The following is a 22,353-nucleotide window of genomic DNA, read 5'->3' as shown; positions in this document are numbered from 1 at the left end:
AAATTCTTACCAGAAATTTTTTCCTGGCTGCTAGACCTTCATGGTTGAAACCTTTCAGGAGCCACTGAAGGAATCCTTTTCTGTTGCCCCATCAATGTCTTTCCCTTTCAATTAGAACAATTAAAAGCACCCATCAAGCCTCCCTGATGTGATCAATTTTAATCTTTTGCCAAGAACTTGTTTCAAAACTCACGTTTTGAAAAAAAAAAGGGATTGTAGGAAGTTAGCACCCACCCCTTTCCTGGAAGAGTGAAATATTTTAGGAAATATGAAAAAGGCAGAATATTATATTTCCCTGGATGAGAAATATGAGAAGCATATTTTACAGACAAAGCAGCTCCCACCTTCCTGCCCCCCACCCTTTGTCAATGGGCCATTAAGGCCTGGGCCAGTCTATTCTACATAACAAAGATCTGCCTCCTTCAGGCAGAGCCATAGTAGGAATTGCCAAAGATGGGATTAGCCCTCTACACAATAGCAGCAGAAACTCACCACATGTGACCTGGGAAGCACATGTGACCATCAGCCAGCAAGGCCCCCACCCCCTGGGAGTCTGACAACCAATCAGGAAACTCTTTCTGGGCCCCAAGAAATGCAGAGCCAGAGAGAGCATAAAAACCCGAAGATTTACTGTATCAGCCCCTTTTCTGTTCAGGAACTCAAGCCATGTGATCCTGTCCACCATTAAACCATCTTTCCAAGTAGTCTCCATGTTTCCAGTGTCTGTTTCCCCACTTGGAGCAGAACCCATAAGGATGTTTCTTCCAACAGGAGTATCTAGACGCCCCTGTAACTACCCGCGTGGCTGCGTTCTGGACTAGCTGGTGTTGTAGACAAAATAACAGACTGGGCAAGCTCTTCAATGCAGGAAAGAGTTTATTTGTGCAAGGTTCAAACAGTCCAAAGACAGCTAAGGGTCTGAACGCCGATGGCTTCTTCTGGCCATGTATTTATACAGTTTAAAGGCAAAAGTATTACAGAGAGTGATGCATTTCACACGTAGAAGCTACCCTTTGATCTATCTCTAGGAAAGACATAACAGCCCTGTTCCCACAGGCTCAGGTTTTCAGCTCCGGAGCTCAAGACATAACAAAAGGAGATAAGAGGCTAGAAGATGCCTCACAAGCAGTAAAGAGGACAGTAAGGGAAACAGTATTTTCTCTCTGAAATCTACATGACATTTGGGGTACAATAAACATTAAACAACAGAATGTATCTGGTTAGGGTCAGTTTGCCCTTTTACAATTCTGTACCTACGTCAAATACCGTTTGTCATCTCAGCACCTTGGCACGGGAGAGGCACTTCTGTCTTGACCAAAGATTTGGATTTCTAATATTTGAGTTTTATCCCAATATCGAATCTTAGCCTGGCTCACTGGAGCCTCCGGATGCATCTCCATTACCTTGGAGAAACTATGTGGGGTCAGATACAAAAACTTGTGTAGTCGAGGTATTGAAGAAAACGTCAGAAAGTATCTTAAACTGACTCTGCTTTAACTCCCAGGAGCATAAGAGGGAAACATAGAAAACATGTCCTGGAAGGCAAGAAATAAAACCCACAAATAATGCTGGAAATCTACTTTATTGACCTAAACTACAGTAAGAAAACCTTGAAATCCTTTTCTTTTCCTTTCCTCCTCCTTATTCCTCCGTGTCCAAATCTATCAATAAGAGGATTTGCCGGGATGATGTGTTGAAGTGAATTTAATTTTGAATTTCATACCTGGGATCCACCTAAAAGTGTTGCTAGGAGCAAGGCCTTTTAAAGCCGAAAAGTTGTCTCCTGTAGCTTTCTAGAGATCCAAGCCAGATCTCAAGATGTACATCTAGAAACAGGGGTCTCCAACCTTGGCAACTTTAAGACTTGTGGACTTCAACTCCCAGAATTCCTCAGCCAGTCTTAAAGTTGCCAAGGTTGGAGACCCCAAATCTAGAAGACAACCAGGTGGGGGGAGATATTGGTTCCTTTAAAAAAAAAGAAAAGAAACGGATCTTGTTTTCAGATGAAGTCAAACATTTGCTTTAGGAAAGTTGCCCAGAGAAAGCTGGGTTTAGACTGTGATAAAGATGGATCATCATCAGTAGAGGAGGAAGCCCCCAAGGGCTCCAACAGCCACAGCAGTGTTATGGGAAGAGCAGACACCTGCAATGGAAAGAACATACAATCATAGGGCTGGAAAGGACCTCAGAGGTCATCTAGTCCAGAGGTCCGTAACCTTTGGAGCTTGGCAGCCCAGTTGGAGGGGGGGAGAGAGAGGGGGGAACCAGGCTGTGCAAGCCAAGATCTGGCACACATGCTGTTCTGACCTAGGCTTCCTTAGAAATCATAAAGCACAATCTTAGTCCCAGCAAACCTCTTTTATTCAGACGGCTGTGAATTATTGTCATTTCCCAGTCCGAAAGGCTTCTCAAACCGTCTTTCAAGGGAATATTTATAAACACCCACCTTATCTCCCTTGGAATGCTGCCAGGGATCTAATTGCCACACGCTGGGCAAGGCCAAACTTAGCACAGAGTCAAACAAAACTTTTCCAAAGCTTGAGCCGGTCAGATGAACTAAATTGCTTCCTGCAAAAGCTCACGTCCCGTTTGCTCTTCTTTTATGTCTTATGAGAGGGGCCAATCCTCGCCAAGCCTTACTCCCAAGTTGACCCTGTTTTCTTAATTGTTCTTGTCTTCTGGCAGCTCTGCGCATGCGCATACTGGGAACAGGAACCCGCTGTTCTTCTGCCTCGCTGATGTCAGACTCCGGAGGCTCCGGAGGCAGCAAATAACTACCAGATGGCCTTGGCCCTCTCTCTGCCTCTGACTCAGAGCCCTCGTCTGAGCCTTCCCCAGACTCCAGGACTGGCCCACGTTCCTCCCCAACCTCCTCACTGTCTGAATCTGCTGCCAGCTCTGCTGGCCACTGACGGGCCACAAGACATGCATGAAGCTTGACTCACGCGAGTCGATGCACAGACACATGCACACCTAGCTCGACTGCAAGTCGGACTGCAGGCATGTGTGCACCGGCCCACCACTCGTGCGAGCTGAGTTGCACACATGGGTGTGTGTCCTGGCCCGCGGCCCAGTTGTGAATAGGCCTCAGCCCAATAGTGGGCCCCAGTCTGGGCGTTGGAGACCCCTGATCCAGTCTAACCCCCTGCTCAAGGCAGGAGTCCTTATATGATTCTGGACAAATGGCTGTCCAATCTCTTCTTGAAAACCTCCAGTGATGGAGTTCCCACAACTTCTGAAGGAAAGCCATTCCACTGAGTAATTGTTGTTGCTGTTAGGAAATTTCTTCTGGGTTGGATCTCTCTTCCATGATCTTCCACCCGTTGCTTCTTGTCCTGCCCTCAGGTGCTTTGGGGAATAAGTCAATCCCCTCCTCCCTGTGTCAGCCCCTCAAGTATTGGAAGGCAGCTGTCATGTCCTCTCTATTCCTTCTCTTCAATTCACTAGGCATACTATATTTTTCAGAGTACAAGACACATCTTCCCCCCTCCCTAAAAGGGGGTGAAAATTTGAGTGTGTCTTATACACTGAATGTAGCCCCACCCACCCACTGGCCCCCACCCTTTGACCTCTGCCTCCCAGCAATTTACCTCCTTGCAGCAAGCAGCAAGGAGAAGCAGCCCATTTCAGCTTCAGCACAGCCTAATTAGCAAAAGTTGATTGTCCGTTGGATCGGCCTCCTGACTCTCAGCTGTTTCAGGCTGCACGGATTGCCATTGCCTATTGCTGCGCGGGCCTCTGCTGCTTGCTGCAAGGAGGTAAATTGCTGGAAGCAGATTTTTTTTTCTTGTGCTAATCAAGCTATGCTGAAAACGAAAATGAAAGTAAAGCAGGCTGTTTGCTGTTTGCTGCAACGAGGCAAAATTGCTGGGAGGCAGATTTCTTTCTCTTGTTTTCCTCACCCAAAAAGGTAGGTGCATCTTATACTCTGGAGCGTCTTATACTTCAAAAAATACGGTATATAGATGAATCAGAAGGTGAAAGGGTTAGCAAAATGCTAATTCACCCTGGTCCTTGGATATCATCCCTGCTAATGTTAAGTTCCAGCAGAAAGGCATTGGGCCAGAAATCCCAATCTGCTTCCAGCAAGATTCATTGTGAAATTCTTATTAATTTCTTATGCTCTTAGAGCATAGAACATGAAACATAGAATAACAGAATTGGAAGCAGTGGTGAAATCCAAACTTTTTTTACTACCAGTTCTGTGTGTGTGGTTTGGTGGGCGTGACAGGGGAAGGATACTGCAAAATCTCCATTCCCTCCCCACTCCTGGGGCCAGCCAGAGGTGGTATTTGCTGGTTCTCCGAACTGCTCAAAATTTCTACTACCGGTTCTCCAGAACCTGTCAGAACCTGCTGGATTTCAATTCTGGTTGGAAAGGACCTTGAAGGTTTTTTAGTCCCACCTCTGCTCAAGCAGGATATCCAGACAAATGGCTGTCCAATATCTTCTTGAAAGCCTCCAGTGATGGAGCATTTCCAACTTCTGGAAGCAATTCGTTCCACTGATTAATTGGGTTGTCAGGAAATTCCTCCTTAGTTCTAGGTTGCTTCTCTCCTTGATTAGCTTCTATCCGTGGCTTCTTGTCCTGCCTTCGGGTGCTTTGGACAATGCCTCCTCTCTGTGGCAGCCGCTCAAATATTGGAAGACTGCTATCATGTCTCCCCTGGTCCTTATCTTCACTAGACTAGACAAACCCAATTTCTGTGTCCCAACTAAGGGAGTGTTTTACCTTCAATAATTTTCTCTGATCTCTTAGTCCTTCTTCTCATGTGGCCCCCATCATTGGAAGAAGCTAGTAGATTGAGAGAAGAAATGAATCATTTGCTGAAAAAAGAGACTAGTATTATTTCTTTGGAAATCTAATTCAGTATGCTGCATCAGATTATACCGTTTCCTTGAGTTTGTCTAAATAGTTCAATGCTCGAAACATTGGTGTAGGAGATGACCAGGCTGAGCTGGAGGGAGGAGTTAAGTGTGTCATTAGTCTGGAGTCCCTTCATGCCTGTAAGAGATCTAAGCCCCGCCCACCTTGAATTCCGTTCACTCTTATCTACCACCAATTTTGCTTGGATTGTTAGTAGTTCAGATTCTTGTAGGGAGTTTGCAATAAGCCTTGATGGTCATTTGAACTGCCTGGATTTCCTGATTTCCCACGTTTGACAATTGGTGTATATAGAGCAGAGTTTTTCAAACTTGGCAACTTTATAATGGGCGGATTTCAGTTCCCCAAATTCCCTGAGAAGATTTGCTGTTTATTTATGAATTCTGTTCTATAGATCGAGGTTAAACATATGGAATTACAGGCAGTCTTTACTAAACAAGTGGTCGCTCAGTGAAGTTAGGACGTATCTCAAAAGAGGTACTTATGACTTGGACTTGAAGCTCCAAAGTCCATCCCAGTGGTAGGTTTCAAAATTATTTACTACCAGTTCTGGGGGCGTGGCTTGGTGGATGTGGCATGGGAAGGATACTGTAAAATCTCCATTCCCTCCCCAATCCAGGGGAAGGATACTGCAAAATCCCCATTTCCTCCCGATCAGCTGGGACTTGGGAGGCAGAGAAGAGATGGGGGCGGGGGCAGTCAGAATTTTTACTACCAGTTCTCCGAACTCCTCAAAATTTCCGCTACCGGTTCTCCAGAACTGGTCAGAACCTGCTGAAACCCACCTCTGGCCCATCCCCTCCTATTGTCTTTTGCGTATTCAATAACTGGCTCACATCTAGGGTCATTTACAATGTCCCAAGTTTTTGCCTAAAACCAGTGTTTACTTCTGGTTTCTGGCATAAAATGCCCATTGCAAACTATGGTTTGCTAAATGCCCATGGTGTTTGCTTAATGACCTCTGCAAAAAAAATAAAATAAAATAAAAGACATAAAATTGGATTGGTCACATGATGGCTGGCTTAATGACTGTCATAACTTCCAACCCCCATTCTGGGCTCAACTATGGTCGTAAGTTGAGGACCACCCGTAAACTTAGCAATGAAAACTTTGAGCTCAGTGGTGGTCATTAAGTAAAGGACTACATGGACTCATCCGGATGGGTTTTTTTTTTTTGGCGAAACTCAAGTCACTGATGGCCCTAAAGTCATGCAATCTACTTACTGTACATCCAGAAACATCCTTTGTCCTTTTTCTGCCAGCTGAGAATGTGGTCAAGCCAGGAAGTCTGGAAGAAATCTGAGAATCCAGCTAGACCGCAAAACATAACTGTGAGGAAAGAAGAGGCGGGTTGGTTGATGATCTGGTTAGTGCAACTTGAGGATTAAGAAAGGAAAACCAAAAAAAAGATGTCAGGGTATGAAGAGTTAATAGCTGTAAGCTGATGAGAAGTTGTAAGCGGAGGCAACCGGAAGCTGATGCAATAGAATGAGGCAGCAGAGTTACTGCCACTTTGAGAAGCTGGGTAAGAAGCTGCCTATATAAGGGAAGCCATGAGAAGGCGTTTCCTTCTCCTCATGCATTATCTTCATGTTCTCTCGTCTGTTGTGGTCTGCCAGCAGCCCATCAGAGTCAGACAGTGAGGAGGCTGGGGAGGACCATGGGCCAGTCCTAGAGTCTGGGGAAGGCCCGGACGAGGGCTCTGCGTTGGAGGCAGAGATGGGGCCAGGGCCATCTGGGAGTTATGTGCAGACTCCGGAGCCTCCAGAGTCGGACAGCAGAGAGGCAGAGGAACAGGAGGAGCCTGTTCCTAGTACACACATGCGAAGAGCTGCCAGAAGGCAAGAGCAGCTAAAGCAAAAAGGACAACTTGGGAGTAAGGCCAGGAGATGATTGGACCCTCCCATAAGGCTTAAAAGAGCAGCAAAGGCTCTTGGGCTCTTTGTAGGAAAGCAACGTTGCTAAATCTATTTTCCAGTCGGCGTCTCTTGTTTCTGAACTTCATGGGGCTTTGCCAAGAAAGGCCTTTGGCCAAAGAAGATAAAGGTTTGTGATAAGCCAAAGGACTTTTTCTGAAGGACTTGTTTTGGAATTAATTTGGACTAAGCTGGGAATGAAGTAATTCCCAGCTGTTATAATAAAATAGGTTTGTTTAAGACTAAATTGTGTCGTGTGAGACTAAGTGAGCCTAGGTCACGACATCGTAGTGTATCTCATTGCTCTCCATTGTATCAGTAGCTGTATGATAAGGTATTTAACGTATAAGTCTGTATATATTTAACTGTAGATAAAACCACTGTTATTTATCTAAAGGCTCTGTGTGCTGTGTGCTGTGTTTTGCTCCTGGGTTTATCTCATAGTTATGCTGCCTAAACTCTAACAGGTTATGGGCCCAGTCCAGAGAGAAGGCCAGAGTGAATAGTAACTAGAGAGAAGAGAATCCCATTGATGGCTCCGTCGGTGTAATGAGAAGAGGGTTCCTGGTGTCTCGACTGAATAAAACTAATTACCTCTCCTGGAATGTGAAGATGGAGATGTACCTGCAGAGGGAGGAGTTGTGGATGATTGTTACTAATCCACCAGCAGTCCCGGATGATGGGGATCAGAGAAAAAATGAAAAGGCACTAGCCAACATAATCTTTGTCTTAGAAGATAGCCAGTTTATACACATGAGGGTCTCCAGTCTGTGCAAGATTGCTGGGAGGCGTTGCGCAGCATGTATGTGAGAGAGACTGCGGGTGTTCTGCCCCAGCTACGGACCCCAAAGAACGCAGGACCCACAAAGTCCGTACAAACCTTAGTTTACTAATTAAGGACTACTAATGAGCTTTCTTAGTAGTTGTTCGAACACAAGTACAGTTTAAATCAGTCTTTTCTGAACAAGGGCTGTTAATTTAACTTCATTAACAGCCGACAAGAATCCAAAGAATAACAACTCAATTCTGAGGCACAGAATTTCAGATAACCGGAATCTTACTGTGGTTGGCAGAATGCCCAGAAGCAATTTGCAGGAAAATTGACAATACAGAAACAAGAGCCGAATCAAACGTTTCTGGAATCAAGATGCAAAGGAATATGAATGAAGTTGTTTCCTGCAAATTGCCTCAGTCGTCATCCTTCCTTAAATAGGCTAGGGGAGTGGCCAATTAGCCCCAAGCCTTACTCTCGAGGAGACCTCCTCCTGAGGAGCCACTTCTGCCTTTTAACAGCTCTGTGTGCTCGTGCATCAAGAAGAGGCTCCTCCTCTTCTTCCTCTTCACTTATGGGAGCTTCTGAAGGTTCTGAAGGCCCTGGCTGAATCCCCGCCTCTGGCACCACATCTTCTCCAGCCTCCTCATTGTCTGACTCGAGTGCCAGCTGCACAGGCTGCTGGCACAGAACCACACCAGCCTCCTCGCTGTCGGAATCAGCTACTAGCTGCACAGGCCGCTGACGGGCCACAACAGCGGGCAATAAAGTATTGCTGACTGGGAGGCTCTATAAGGCACAGCTGAAGCCAGGAGAGTGTGTGTCCACACATTTGCAGAGCATGAGATGGACATTCCTCAAGTTGGAAGAAAGGGGAATGACGGAAGACAAAAGATCTATTCCTTACAAGACTAAGAAAGACTTAGAACTGGAAATTACCCACTCATTTTGAAGAGATCACTTACTGTGCGCATCCTAGACCAAGCTAAATCCAAAAGGTGCTAGAGAATTCCTGGAAGCCCAGCACTCCATTAATCAGCCATCAATGAACACATAGAAATAAATAACATTTACACAACATATGAGCCCTGGTGGCGCAGTGGTTAGAATGCACTACTGCAGGCTACCTCTGCAGATGGCCGGCTGCCTGCAATTTGGCAGTTCAATCTCACCAGGCTCAAGATTGACTCAGCCTTCCATCTTTCCGAGGTGGGTAAAATAAAGACCCAGATTGTTGGGGGCAAGAGGCTGATTATGTAAACCGCTTAGAGAGGGCTGTGAAAGCACTGTGAAGCGGTATATAAGTCTAAGTGCTATTGCTATTGCTCTTCCTTTTCCCCTTCCTTCCTTCCTTCCTTCCTTCCTTCCTTCCTTCCTTCCTTCCTTCCTTCCATGGTGTGCAGTGGTTAGAGTGCAGTCCTGCAGGCTACTTCTATTGACTACTGTCTGCAATTTGGCAGTTCGAATCTCACCAGATTCAAGATTGACTCAGCCTTCCACCCTTCCGAGGCGGGTCAAATGAGGTCCCAGATTATTGGGGGCAAAACTGCTTAGAGAGGGCTGTAAAAACACTGTGAAGCAGTATATAAATCTAAGGGCTATTGCTATTGCTATTCCAAAGAGGAAATTTAAAAAGCTAAGAAAGAAACACTCCACCAGCCAGCTAAACAGGGATTAATACCAGCAGACAAAAAATCAAACAAACAGTAAAACAATCAACCCATTCAAAGAACTATCAAGAAGAAAACACCTCCCCACCCCCAACTCTGATAGGGCAAGCCACTTGGAAATGAATAGTGAACAAATCCCACCCCTTTCCAGCACTGATGACATTATCTAGTTGGGTAGATAACGTCAAGAAACGTCTGCAAGAAAACAACCAAGCTCGGAGAGCACCAAGGACACCAGTCTTTTTCCTCCTCCTCCCACTCCTCCTCCTCCTCCTCTCCACAAATCCCACTTCCTTCTAGCAGTGATGATGTTCTCTAGTTGGGCAATGAGACGTCGGCAAGAAAACAGCCGAGCTCGGAGAGCACCAAGGAGCCCACAGATCACTTACTGTTCTCTGTAAAGAGGTCTGCAAAATTGTGGATGAGTTTCTTCTTTTCGAGATTGCGATTAGTTTGCATCATCAAATCACACAACATGTTTTCATAGTACCCGGCATTTTGGAAGAGCGAATTAGAGCATGATTTCTAAAGAGGGAAGGGTGAGAATATAAAGAAAAGGGGGATAAAATATTGATCGATCGATTGCTATCTTCATCTTGAAACCCGAATGTTCTGCAATTGATAGAAGAAAATTAACAAAGGATAACGCTTTTTTTATAATGCCTTTAAAGCAGGGGTGAAATCCAGCAGGTTCTGGAGAACCGGTAGCGGAAATTTTGAGTAGTTTGAAAAATCGGCAAATACTACCTCGGGCTGGCCCCAGAGTGGGGTGGGAATGGAGATTTTGCAATATCCTTCCTCCAGGAGCGGGAAGGGAATGGGCATTTTACAGTATCCTTCCCCCAGGAGTGGGGTGGGAATGGAGATTTTGCAATATCCTTCCCCCAGGAGCAGGGAGGGAATGGAGATTTTGCAGTATCCTTCCCCCAGGAGTGGGGTGGGAATGGGCATTTTGTAGTACCCTTTCCCCAGGAGTGGGGAGGGAATGGAGATTTTGCAATATCCTTCCCCCAGGAGCAGGGACGGAATGGGGATTTTGCAGTATCCTTCCCCCAGGAGTGGGGTGGGAATGGGCATTTTGCAGTATCCTTCCCCCAGGAGTGGGGTGGGGTGGATATTTTAGAGTATCCTTCCCCTTCCACGCCCACAAAGCCACACCCAGAAAGCCATGCCATGCCCACAAAGCCACACCCACAGAACCGGTAGTAAAATTTTTTGAAACCCACCACTGGCCCCGCCCACATCTATTCGCTGCCTCCCGAGTCCCAGCTGATCGGGAGGAAATGAAGATTTTGCAGTATCCTTCCCCTGCCATGCTCACCAAGCCACGCCCACCAAGCCACGCCCACAGAACTGGTAGTAAAAAAATTTCAATCCCACCACTGATCCATTTGCAAGGATCTTGGACAGAAGAGCAAAGATTTTTTGGGGGGGAGAGATGGGGAGGTGTAGAGTTTAGTGGACTGGCTGGGGAATTCTGGAAGTTGGAGTCCAACATATTAAAGTTTCTAAATTTGACCAAAAAACAAAACAAAACTGGTATAAACAGTACATTTGGAAGCCTCACCTGGTCTACAGACATTTCTTTAGTGAACAAACAAACAAATAACGGGCATTTCCTTACCATCCTGGCAAATAGAAAGTAAAAGAGTTGGTGGGACAGCGAATAACCATCGCAGTGAGTGTTGATCATGAGATTGGTGCAATTGTCTGCAATCTGGCACACATCAGAGTCATCCCTGTTGGAAAGCAAGTTAGGTAAGCACTAGCATTACTGTTTCGACTTATATACTGCTTCACAGTGCTTTCCAGCCCTCTCTAAGCGGTTTAATAAGTCATGGCCCTAAACCATTTTAGATAAGTGGCTGTCCAGTCTTTTCTTAAAAACCTCCAATGATGGAGCATCCACAAGTTCTGGAGGCAAGTCGTTCCACTGGTTAATTGTTCTAATTGTCAGGAAATTTCTCCTTAAGTCTAGGTTGCTTCTCTCTTTGATTAGTTTCCCTCCATTGCTTCTGGTCCTGCCTTCAGGTGCTTTGGAGAACAGGTTGACCCTCTCCTCTTTGTGGCAGCCCCTCAAATACTGGAATACTACTATCATGTCACCCCTGGTCCTTCATTTCTCTAGACTAGCCAAACCCAAATCCTGCAACCGTTCTCCATAAGTTTTAGTTTCCAGGCCTTTAATCATCCTAGTTGCGCTGCTCTTTGCACTTTTTCCAAAGTCGCAACATCTTTTCTGTAATGTGATGACCAAAACTGGGTGCAGTATTCCAGGTGTAGCCTTACTAAGACTTTATAAAGCGGTACTAATAAGCAATAAGGTAAAGGTTCCCATCACACATATGTGCTAGTCATTCCCGACTCTAGGGGGCGGTGCTCATTTCTGTTTCAAAGCCGAAGAGCCAGCGCTGTCCAAAGACGTCTCTGTGGTCATGTGGCCGGCATGAATCAACGCCAAAGCCGCACGGAACACTGTGACCTTCCCACCAAAGGGGGTCCCTATTTTTCTACTTGCATTTTTAGGTGCTTTCGAACTGCTCGGTTGGCAGAAGCTGGGACAAGTAATGGGAGCTCACCCCGTTACGCGGCACTAGGGATTCGAACCGCTGAACTGCCGACCTTTCGATGGACAAGCTCAGTGTCTTAGCTGCTGAGCCACCGCTGTCCCTCTTAGTAATAAGCAATACTAAACCCCAATTTTGATCACATGACCTTGGGGATTCTGTGATGGTTGCATCTTCAAAGAGTAGTTATAAATCACTTTTTCCAATGCTTTGTAACTTTGAACAGCTATAAGTGGTTGTAAGTCGAGGACTATCTGTTTTTGGGGGGAGAAGGCACCCTAGGAAAATCAAAATCAAAGCGAATACCTACTTTGTTTCTAGCAGAATCGAGATGCAAAAATCACTGGTTATTAAATCCAGACAGTTGCCACTTGTTAGGGAGTAAGGCCTAGACTCCTTAATCTTTTTCCATTTCTGAGGGACCTTCCAAAATCCTGGTTTTAAAGCTGGAGCAAACTCTGAGGGGAAAACACAAGAAAGAAAGAAAGATTGCTTAGCCTTTGCTTGTGACTTAGAATCATCCAACCTATCTATCTTCTCAATATGTTGGAATAACGAATCCCAGAATTCTATTGATGTCATCACTAAAAGAGTTGGTGGACATTTCCAGATGTTCATTTCCCGATCTGAATGTAAGAGGAAGGCCTTTAGGAAGGTCTTCCTTCCTCTTTTCATGAAAGTTAATCCCAAAGATGCTTTTTCAAAAGGCGACTGGACTTTGTTTTTCCTTGAAGACGTTTTGCTTCTCGCAGAATGGAAGAAGCTTCTTGGATGAGAAGTAAAATGTCTTCAAGGAAAAAATAGAATAGAATAGAATAGAATAGAATAGAATAGAATAGAATAGAATAGAATAGAATAGAATAGAATAGAATAGAATTCTTTATTGGCCAAGTGTGATTGGACACACAAGGAATTTGTCTTGGGGCATACGCTCTCAGTGTACATAAAAGAAAAGATACATTCGTCAAGAATCATAAGGTACAACACTTAATGATAGTCATAGGGTACCAATAAGCAATCAGGAAACAATATCAATATAAATTGTAAGGATACAAGCAACAAAGTTACAATCATACAGTCATAAGTGGAAGGAGATGGGTGGTGGGAACGATGAGAAAATTAATAGTAGTGCAGACTTAGTAAATAGTTTGACAGTGTTGTGGGAATTAGTTGTTAAGCAGAGTGATGGCGTTTGGGAAAAAACTGTCCTTGTGTCAGTTTATGTCCAGGATGTGAGGGATCTGTAAATATTTTCACAGCCCTCTTTTTGACTCTTGCAATATACAGGTCCTCCATGGAAGGCAGGTTGGTAGCCATGGTTTTTTCTGCAATTCTAACTATCCTCTGAAGTCTGTGTCTGTCTTGTTGGGTTGCAGAGCCAAACCAGACAGTTATAGAGGTGCAGATAACAGACTCAAAAACAAAGAAAATCCAGTTGTCTTTTGAAAAAGCATCTTTGGGACAATCACGACTTGGATGACTTAATAACTGTGGCAAAAAACAGTCGTAGAATTGGGTGCAACTCACTTAACACTGACTTCGCTTAGCAATGGAAACTCTGGTCCCAGTTGGGGGTTGTAAGTGGAGGACTAGCTGTAGTAACAACTCACTGAGGCTGAAGTGCATGTTTGAAAGCACTTTTCCCCTAAGAAAAAAATGGATTTGAACCCAGATCTCTCTGCTTGTAGCCCAACATTTTTAACTACTTTGCCTCTCTCTTTCCATGTTGCCAGCAACTGGTTTTCACAGATCGGGTCACGATTTGTTGGCAAAGCAACTATATTTGCATGCAGAGAGTCCCAGATTTATCTCCCTGGCTTTCAAATTAGATTCCAGAGCAAGGAAGAGCAATTATCGCACTCAGAATAAAATAATCTCCTGCGTTCCTTTGGCAGAAGTGGGTAATTGCCTTCCCAGGGCGATATGTAGTCCCCAAGCTCTCCTTTGTATCTCTCAGAGTCTCTTCTAGCAACAATTGTTGAAAATCATTGCTAGTTTCTGGCTGTTTTGTGCCAAACGCTCCCTAAAGGTATAATACGAGCCATAAAACAAACACATCATTGCTTAAAATAATGAAGAAATCCCCAACATAATGCAAGTAACTTGGAAAATAAGGAGGTGGAGCGGTATCTCGACTCCATCCTAGTATGTATGTATATACCTGTTTCCCCGAAAATAAGACATCCCCTGATAATAAGCTCAATCGGGCTTTTGAGCACATGCGCTAAAATGAGTCTCCCTCCCCGAAAATAAGCCCTCCCCAAAAATATTTAAACGCTTAGCTGGAAATCAGGTAAGATGGCAAGAGGAGCCCCATCTTGCTCCACGCACCCCAAAATAATAAGACCTCGCTGAAAATAAGGCCAACCACTTATTTCGGGTTTCAAAAAAATATAAGAGAAGGTCTTATTTTTGGGGAAACACGGATATGTATTTATATAAAATAAATACATAATCACATGCATACACACATACTTATGTGTGTATGCATGTGATTATGTATTTATTTTATATCCCATCTTTTATTATTTTTATTAAAAAGGCAGCAAATGTACATAATATTTCTTCCTCTCCCATTTTCCTCGGTACAACAACCCTGTGAGGTGACTTGGGCTGAGGGAGAGGGACTGGCCCAAAGTCACCCAGCTGGCTTTCATGGCTGAAGGTAGGTCTAGAACTCACCATCTCCTGGTGAATAGTCTAGAGCAGGGGTTCCCAACCTTTTCTATACCTTGCACCCCTAGAATGCTTCTGATATATCCTTCTACCCCTTACAAAAGTAAAGAATTATATGCATATAATTATGCATATACACTATAATTTTGAAACTTCTAAGCCCACGTTTTCACACTCCCTGGACAGGGGTGAAATGCTCTGAAGTCTGCTATTGGTTTGTTTCATGCTCACATGTACAATGCACACCAAATGCGTGCTTCACATGCATACTCATCGCAGGCGCTACCACACAGCGCTGAAAAAGGAGGATTAAGAAACCTTTTCTGAAAATCTTTTTCCAAAAATCCAAAAAAATCAAATTCTCTCTAACCTTGATGTCACACGCTGTCTCCTTTCCTTTTCTTCCATTGCGGCCGCCCCAGCTTCCTAGCGACTTCTACAGTCGCTTTCTCCCCTGTCCGGTTTGAGGAGCTTCTTCTAGTCCAGCCAGGGAGTTTGCAATCTCCCTGTGCTGGACAGTCCATGCTTCTCTTGTTTGTCGTCCCTACAGGATGACTTAGGTCAGTCGGGACCCCCAGACAATGGAGATATTGACGGGTCTTCAAGAGACTTCAAAGAACTTGTCGTACCGCTGTGATGCTGGCCACGCCAGCGAGGGGAGGGAGAAAGCTGTGCCACGTGATTTAGATTTGCTGCTTTCTAGCGAATATAAATCACGTGGCACAGCTGATCGTCGGAAATACCGGTTCGCCTGAACCAGTAGCATTTTTTTTTATTACTGATTCATCCAAATCAGTAGTATTTCAACCCTGCCCCTGGAATATCGTCTCACAACCCTGGTGTCAGCGCTTCAACGCTGGCATAGAGAGCAGAGGAGAGAGAGAGATAAGCTCTGAACTTTTGCCTGCTAAATCCCTTTGAAGTCGGGTTGTCGTGGAAATGAAAGGAGGGAGACATTCCTGGGAAATGATGAGACAAGAAGTCTGGAGAATGACCTGGAAGATAGCCAATGAGAAGCAGAGAATTGGGGATCGGAAAGGGAGGGATTGGGGGGCAAAAGGTCAGTCTTGTCCGCATCGAGTCGTGATCCGGTGGCTGTGCTCAATTAAAGAAAAGATTTCCTTAAAGATTGGCAGTTTGGAAATTAATTTATTTTGAGATAGCATCGAAGTCTGACACCTGGTTGGGAACCCCTGGCCTAGAGTCACCCAGCTGGCTTTGATGGCTGAGGCAGGACTAGAACTCACTGTCTCCTGTTTTCTAGCCTGGTGTCTTAACCACTAGATCAAACTGGTTCTCTAGTTTGCATCTCTAGCATGCCCGCTGCAAAAAAAAACCCAAAACCCACAAAGCAGGGGTGAAATGCTCCCGGTTCAGACTGGATCACCCGATCCAGTAGCGATGGCGGCAGGTGGTTCGGAGAACCGGTAGCAAAAATCCCTGCAGGGCCCCCCCCATGCCCAGCTGAGCTGCGTGATCATCAGAGGCTGTTACTTTTACTTTTAAAAGCATTTTTTCTACAACCCCTTTGGCTGAAAAAATGCTTTTAAAAAAAAAAAGCCTCTGATGATCGCGTGGCTCAGCTGGGATTATCAGAGGCTTTTAAAAGCATTTTTTTCTACAAGCTCTTTGGCCAAAGAGGTTGTAGAAAAAAAAATGCCTTTAAAAGCGTCTGGCGATCCCAGCTGAGTTGCCTGATCGTCAGAAGCTTCTAAAAGCATTTTTTTTTCTGCAACCCCTTCGGCCAAAGAGCTTGTAGAAAAAATGCTTTTAAAAGTAAAAAGAAAAAAGAAAAAAAAAGTTGGCCACACCCACCCAGTCACATACCCCCACCACCACCAAGCCACGCCCACAGAACCAGTAGTAACAAATTTTAGATTTCACCCCTGCCACAAAGCTATTAATGAATAGCTCTTGGCAATGAAACATTTTCTTTCCCACACTAATGAAAGAATTCACATCAAACTTCTGTTCCTAGGCAGACGGGGGGGACCTACCTTTCCTAACCACGGTTACCTAATTCTACTGAAATAACAGTTGCATCTTTTACCTTTGTGGGATACCGGATCTTGTCTTTCAATGTTTTGGGCTGCCTCCTCCATGAAGGTCAACAGCTTCTCCCTCACCGCCATGACTCTCTGCCGCTCGATGGTTAATTCCGCCCTGTTTTCCCACACCTCCACTACCGTGTTCAAACATGCTAGAGGTTTCCAGAGGGAGAAAGGGAAAAAAAAAAAAGAGATGGAATTCATACCATATCTCAAAAGTCAAGAGAGATGGAATGACACGGATGTGATGTTGTGCGTTGCCAAGCTTTTCCAATTCATTTTAGTGCGTTTTGAGGGAGGTGGAAATGTAACAACAAGACAAGAAGTGGATTGATTGATTGATTGATTGACTGATTGATTGACTGCCATCAGATCACTTTTGATTCCTAGCGACCACAAAGATTTTCTGCAAGAAGAGGATGGCACTAGAATATTTGGTACAGTAGATCTCCTTGGGAGTCTGGAAGAAGCTAGTTATGAAACAAATGTTATAACATTAATGCAACCTCCATCTGAAATGAGTTTGCATTTCTGTCACTCCAAGACAATTGAAGTTCTTGACTCCCTCCCATCATAAATTTCCCAAAACAGCCATTTCTAGATTATTTATTTGTTTATTTAGCATATGGCATCAGTGGTTTTGCAACCACTGATATACAACCATTAATAAAACACATTTTGCATTCAAACACAACTGTGTGTAAGCAGAGCATCAACAGATATATGTATCAGGGGTGAAATGCTACCGGTTCGAACCAGTTCAGGCAAACCGGTAGTAAAAAATGCTACCGATTCGCCCGAACTGGTATTTTCAACGATCAGCTGGGCGAAGATCAGCTGTGACGTGTGATTTATATTAGCTAGAATCATCGGATTTCCTGCTTTCTAGCTAATCTAAGGTGACCAGACGTCCCGCTTTTGGCGGGACAGTCCCGATTTTTAGCAATTTGTCCCGCGTCCCGCGGCGTTTCAAAAAAGTCCCGATTTTTCATTCTGCCTCCTCAGTCCCGCTGCCTCTTGAGCCCCAGCTGATGGCTAGAAGAAAAAAAAACTGTTTAAACTCTTGCCCGGGGCTTCAAAGGGCCGCCCTACAGGCAATCAGTGTAAAGAGTTCCTGAAGCAGTTTTTTTTTCCCCTAGCTAAGCTGCAGAAACGAAACCGAAACCAGGATCTTTGGTGCAACGTGACAAAATGAGGCAGAGAGAGATTTATTTTTATTTTTATTTTTCCTCCCCAAAAAAGGTAGGTGAAAAACTGCAAACAATGGGAAATTTAGGAGGAGAGTTCAAGATTTTAAAACACAAAAGAAAAAAAAGCTGTATTTAACTAGGGAATTGTAATAATTGAGATACTATTAATTGTATATTGTGTTGAAAGCAGAAATGGTTAAGTTGTGGTTCAGAGGAATATATGGGGGAAATTATTTGGTTTATTATTATTGGTAAATATAATTAATTGATTTGTAAGAAATTGGATTGCATGGAAATAATAGGAATATTCATGTTCATATTGATTAATATACAAAAAAGATAGTTTTATAACTAATTGATTTATATTAAAATGTTGAATTTGTATTAAACAACTGTATTACATAATTACATAATTAAACAATGTGAGGATGGATATAAAAATAGATGACAATGGGAAGGGGTATAATATAGAATAGAAGGGAAAAATTGAATTTGATTAAGATTAGAGATGAGGATGAAGGGTAATATTGGTTTTTTTAAAAAAATAGATGAGGAATAAATATGGCAAAAAGGAAATATAGAAATTGTAAATTTAATTGAAGTGACTAAACACTGTTTAAATTTGTGAACCGGCCAAATACTCTGTTCAAAGAAAATAAATTGTATGTTTGTATGTGTGTTTCTAATTACTGCTATTTATTCATATTTGTTCTCTTTTATTCTTTAAAGTTTAACCATTCATTCTTTATCTTAATATCTTTATATTTGTTTGGGATTGGCTTTCTTCCCTTTCATCTTTTTTATTGTACAGCAATCTTTCTCCTCAAACCTACCACCTCTCTCTTTTCTTTCCTTCTTACTTTCTCTTCCCCCCCTCTTCTTCTCCTCCCTACTTCCTCTTCCTTTCTCCTTCTCCTCCTCTCTTCCTCCCCCTCTTACCTTCACTCCTACTCTAATTTCCCTTCCCTTCCTTCATCCCTCTCTATTGCTGTATCCTTTTATGCATATGGACTACTCAGAGGGCTGAAAAAGTTATTTTTGACTGGTCCTCGCACTTTTGACCAGTCCTCGAACTTACGACTGTCTTCACATTTTACGTTTTTTGCTCTATCTTATCACCATGGTGAAGAGAAGCAGTTGTGAAATGAGTGACATGGTTGTTAAGGATGCTGCATGGGCATAAATGTGAGGATGGTCATAAGTGTGAGGACCAGTCAAAAGTGCGAGGACCTGTCAGAAATGATTTTTTCAGCCCTCTGGTTAGTCCTTTTGTGCATATGGACTACTTAGAGGGCTGAAAAAGTTATTTTTGACTGGTCCTCACACTTTTGACTGGTTCTCACACTTATGACCATCCTCACATTTATGCCCATGCAGCATTCTTAACAACCATGTCACTCATTTCACAACTGCTTCTCTTCACCATGATGACAAGATAGGGCAAAAATGTAAAATGTGAGGACAGTCGTAAGTTCGAGGACTGGTCAAAAGTGCGAGGACCAATCAAAAATAACTTTTTCAGCCCTCTGAGTAGTCCATATGCACAAAAGGACTAACCAGAGGGCTGAAAAAAGTCATTTCTGACAGGTCCTCAAAAGGCTTTAAAATGTTCCTTTTTTAGCGCTGTGCGGGTGCACCTCAGGTGTGCATGCTCGGTAACAGACTCACAGAACCGGTAGCAGACTTCAGAGGATTTCACCACTGATATGTATGTGTGTAAAATATGTGGACAGTACAATATATAAGATAAAACCTTAAATTGAGGGAAAAACCATGATAAAATCACCATTTATTTAATTTTATTTAGTGTCTGGCATCTACAGAGGCCATGCAATGATTGATATGCAAATTTAATTTAAATAATGGAACTGGATATTGCATCCCTCAAGGTCAAAAATGGCAGAGGCAGCAATTAGACTACAACAGTTCTTTTAAGAAAATGACTGAGAAAAGGTATTTTAAATCACCATAATATGGCATCATATAGTAGGATAGATGTTATAATTCAGTATCTAAGGAAGCTGACCATCTAACTGCTTCTGTAAGGGCTAATTTCTAGATTTCTACATCACCCATCTGCACTAATGGTATCTTCCTGTTTTGGAAAACATCGCAAGGAGGAAACTCAACACCACAGTACACTACCAATGCTATTTAGTAGTACTGTAGTAAATACTTGGGGACGCGGTGGCTCAGTGGGTAAGACGCTGAGCTTGTCGATCAAAAAGTCGGCAGTTCAGCGGTTCAAATCCCTAGTGCCGCATTAAACGGGGTGAGTTCCCGTTACTTGTCCCAGCTTCTGCCAACCTGGCAGTTCGAAAGCATGTAAAAAATGCAAGTAGAAAAATAGGGACCACCTTTGGTGGGAAGGTCACAGTGTTTTGTGCGCCTTTGGCATTGATTCATGCCGGCCACATGACCACGGAGACGTCTTCGGACAGCGCTGGCTCTTCGGCTTTGAAACGGAGATGAGCACTGCCCCCTAGAGTCAGGAACGACTAGCACATATGTGCGAGGGAAACCTTTACCTTTTGAGTTAATACTTGGATGAGAATTCTTAGGGCTGGACTGGAAGTCATAAAATTGTCTTGTAAGAGGGCAGGAACAAACTTTCCTGTGGTTGGTTTGACAGGGATGTATCCATGAGTCATTGGAATCTAGCTTGATTTGAGGGTGTTTTCCATTTTAAGTTTTTAAAAGCTCAGACTCTTTATTAGTCATTATTAGTTAGACAACATCAGGACAGATCTGACTCCTGACCTGTTGTTCTGCCCTGCCCGTCTCTACCAATAACATCCAATTTCCATGCTTTCCTTGATCACACCCAAGGGTGAAAGCTACTTACCTATCTTACCGGTTTGGAAGTGCATGCGCCGTGCACGAGAGAGAGCGAAAAACCTTCTGCGCAGAAGGTAAACAAACATTACTTCCTGGGTAAAACCAGCTGGTCGGCAATTGCTACCTGATCGCTGAACCACAGGGAAAAATTGTTACCGGATCGGGCAATCCGGTCCGATCTGGGAGCATTTCACCCCTGATCACAGCCATGTTCCTCTTCTACTGCCATCCCTTCTTCTTTGTCCTGTCAACAGAGTCGTTCTTTGTAGTCTTTCATCCACCTGTAGGACATCTTCAAAACATGGGGAAGTTTCTGCCTGTCGCCCAACCAACCTTCTTACTTCCAATAACCATCTTCAAATCAATTGTTTCATGGCGTCTACCTCCTTCCCTTCCCTCTTTCTCATTCTCCAGCTTTCAAAGACCGTGTCTTAATCCTCGTGATTTTTGTCATTTACCGAATTTATTTATCACTCATCACTTTATCCCGCTCGTCACTGTCTTCCTCTTTTCAGTTAATCTCCTCCTTATTTCTCCATCACAATTTCCCACTTTATGTGTTCCTCAGGGCCAATATTCACTTACCTTTGCTACCGGTTCGCAAATGTGAGTGCCATACACATGCAGGAACGTCCGTGCATGCACAGAGCATCAAAATGGGGTATGATGACATCCGGGCAGGTGGGCGGAGCTTCCCACCACCACTTCTACCGGTTCGCCCAAACCGGATATAACCGGTTGAATACCACCACTGGTGTTCCTCAGCCCAAGGACACAAAGCACCCATCTTCCCTTAACAGAATAACAAGAGTTGTGAAGGAACCTTGGAGGTCTTCTAGTCCCACCCCCTGCTCAAGCAGGAGACCCTATACCAGTTATGGCGAACCTTTTCAGCACCGAGTGCCCAAATCGGAATGCACACGCATGTTCGTGCATGTGCGTGCCCTGGTGTGCCAGAAACCCAAAGACCAGCTGGCGAGTGTGTATGATTTTTGGCCGTTTTGGGGGCTGTTTTCAGGCCATTGTTAGGTCGTTTCTGGCCAAAAAACAGCCTGAAAATGGCCTGAAAACAGCGCAAAAAGCTGCCTGAAAACTGGCTGAAAAACTGCCTGAAAATGGTCCAGAAAACGGCCTTCTTTTCAGCTGTTTTTCGGGCTGTTTTCCAGCACTCCAGCGCCCGCAAAGAGCAGCTGGCGATGCTGCGTGTGCCCACAGAGAGGGCTCCGAGTGCCACCTCTGGCACGCGTGGCATAGGTCTGCCATCACACTCCTATACCATTTCAGACAAATCGTTATCCGATCCATTTCTTAAATACCTCCAGTGTTGGAGCACCCACAAATTCTGGGAGCAATTCAGTCCCTTCTTTGCAGTCAACTTTAAGCCTAATGCCAACCACCACAGCAGTGGGTAAAAGTGGTACCTTCCAAGATAATGAATCCCAATAGTGCATCTATGTTAATGTTGTCGTGGTTTTCAGCCAGGAACATAACTGCCTTCTCCATGGCGGAAATGATAGCATTCCTTCTATCTTCTTGACAAGAGGAGGGTTGCAGGTTCACGAGACAGATCAACAGCAAAAATACAAAATTCAGCATTTTTTGCATCGGGGCAGGAGAAAGCAACAGAGGCTTTTGATAAGGCTCTGTGAAAAACCTCCAGAATCCTCTCTTTGTTCTTTATATAGGTAGGATTTGTATACACAAGCATCCACGTCAGAGCCCAAGGAGCTCTGATTGACAGCTAAGCTCTCACTCCTTTACAAAGAGCCATTGAAGTTCCTCCAGGGGCCA

General features: G+C 44.1%; 1 protein-coding gene across 1 annotated transcript; it reads right to left on the bottom strand.

Moving 5' to 3' along the window:
* Window positions 1-858: 858 nt before the first annotated feature.
* Window positions 859-22,229, bottom strand: C14H16orf89 (chromosome 14 C16orf89 homolog). Its single transcript, XM_087878558.1, has 9 exons — window positions 21,984-22,229; window positions 16,537-16,686; window positions 12,121-12,268; window positions 10,868-10,982; window positions 9,633-9,768; window positions 6,110-6,214; window positions 4,733-4,795; window positions 1,943-2,143; window positions 859-1,847 (listed from the first exon to the last, which is right to left on the bottom strand). The coding sequence occupies exons 1-8, from the start codon at window positions 22,165-22,167 to the stop codon at window positions 2,079-2,081; spliced, it is 966 nt and encodes a 321-aa protein (XP_087734684.1). The 5' UTR covers window positions 22,168-22,229; the 3' UTR covers window positions 859-1,847; window positions 1,943-2,078.
* Window positions 22,230-22,353: the final 124 nt, after the last annotated feature.

Source organism: Pantherophis guttatus, chromosome 14 (genome assembly GCF_059756535.1).
Source record: "Pantherophis guttatus breed Tessera chromosome 14, ASM5975653v1, whole genome shotgun sequence".
Classification (NCBI taxonomy): Eukaryota; Metazoa; Chordata; class Lepidosauria; order Squamata; family Colubridae; genus Pantherophis; species Pantherophis guttatus.
This window is presented reverse-complemented; position numbering and strand designations above follow the sequence as displayed.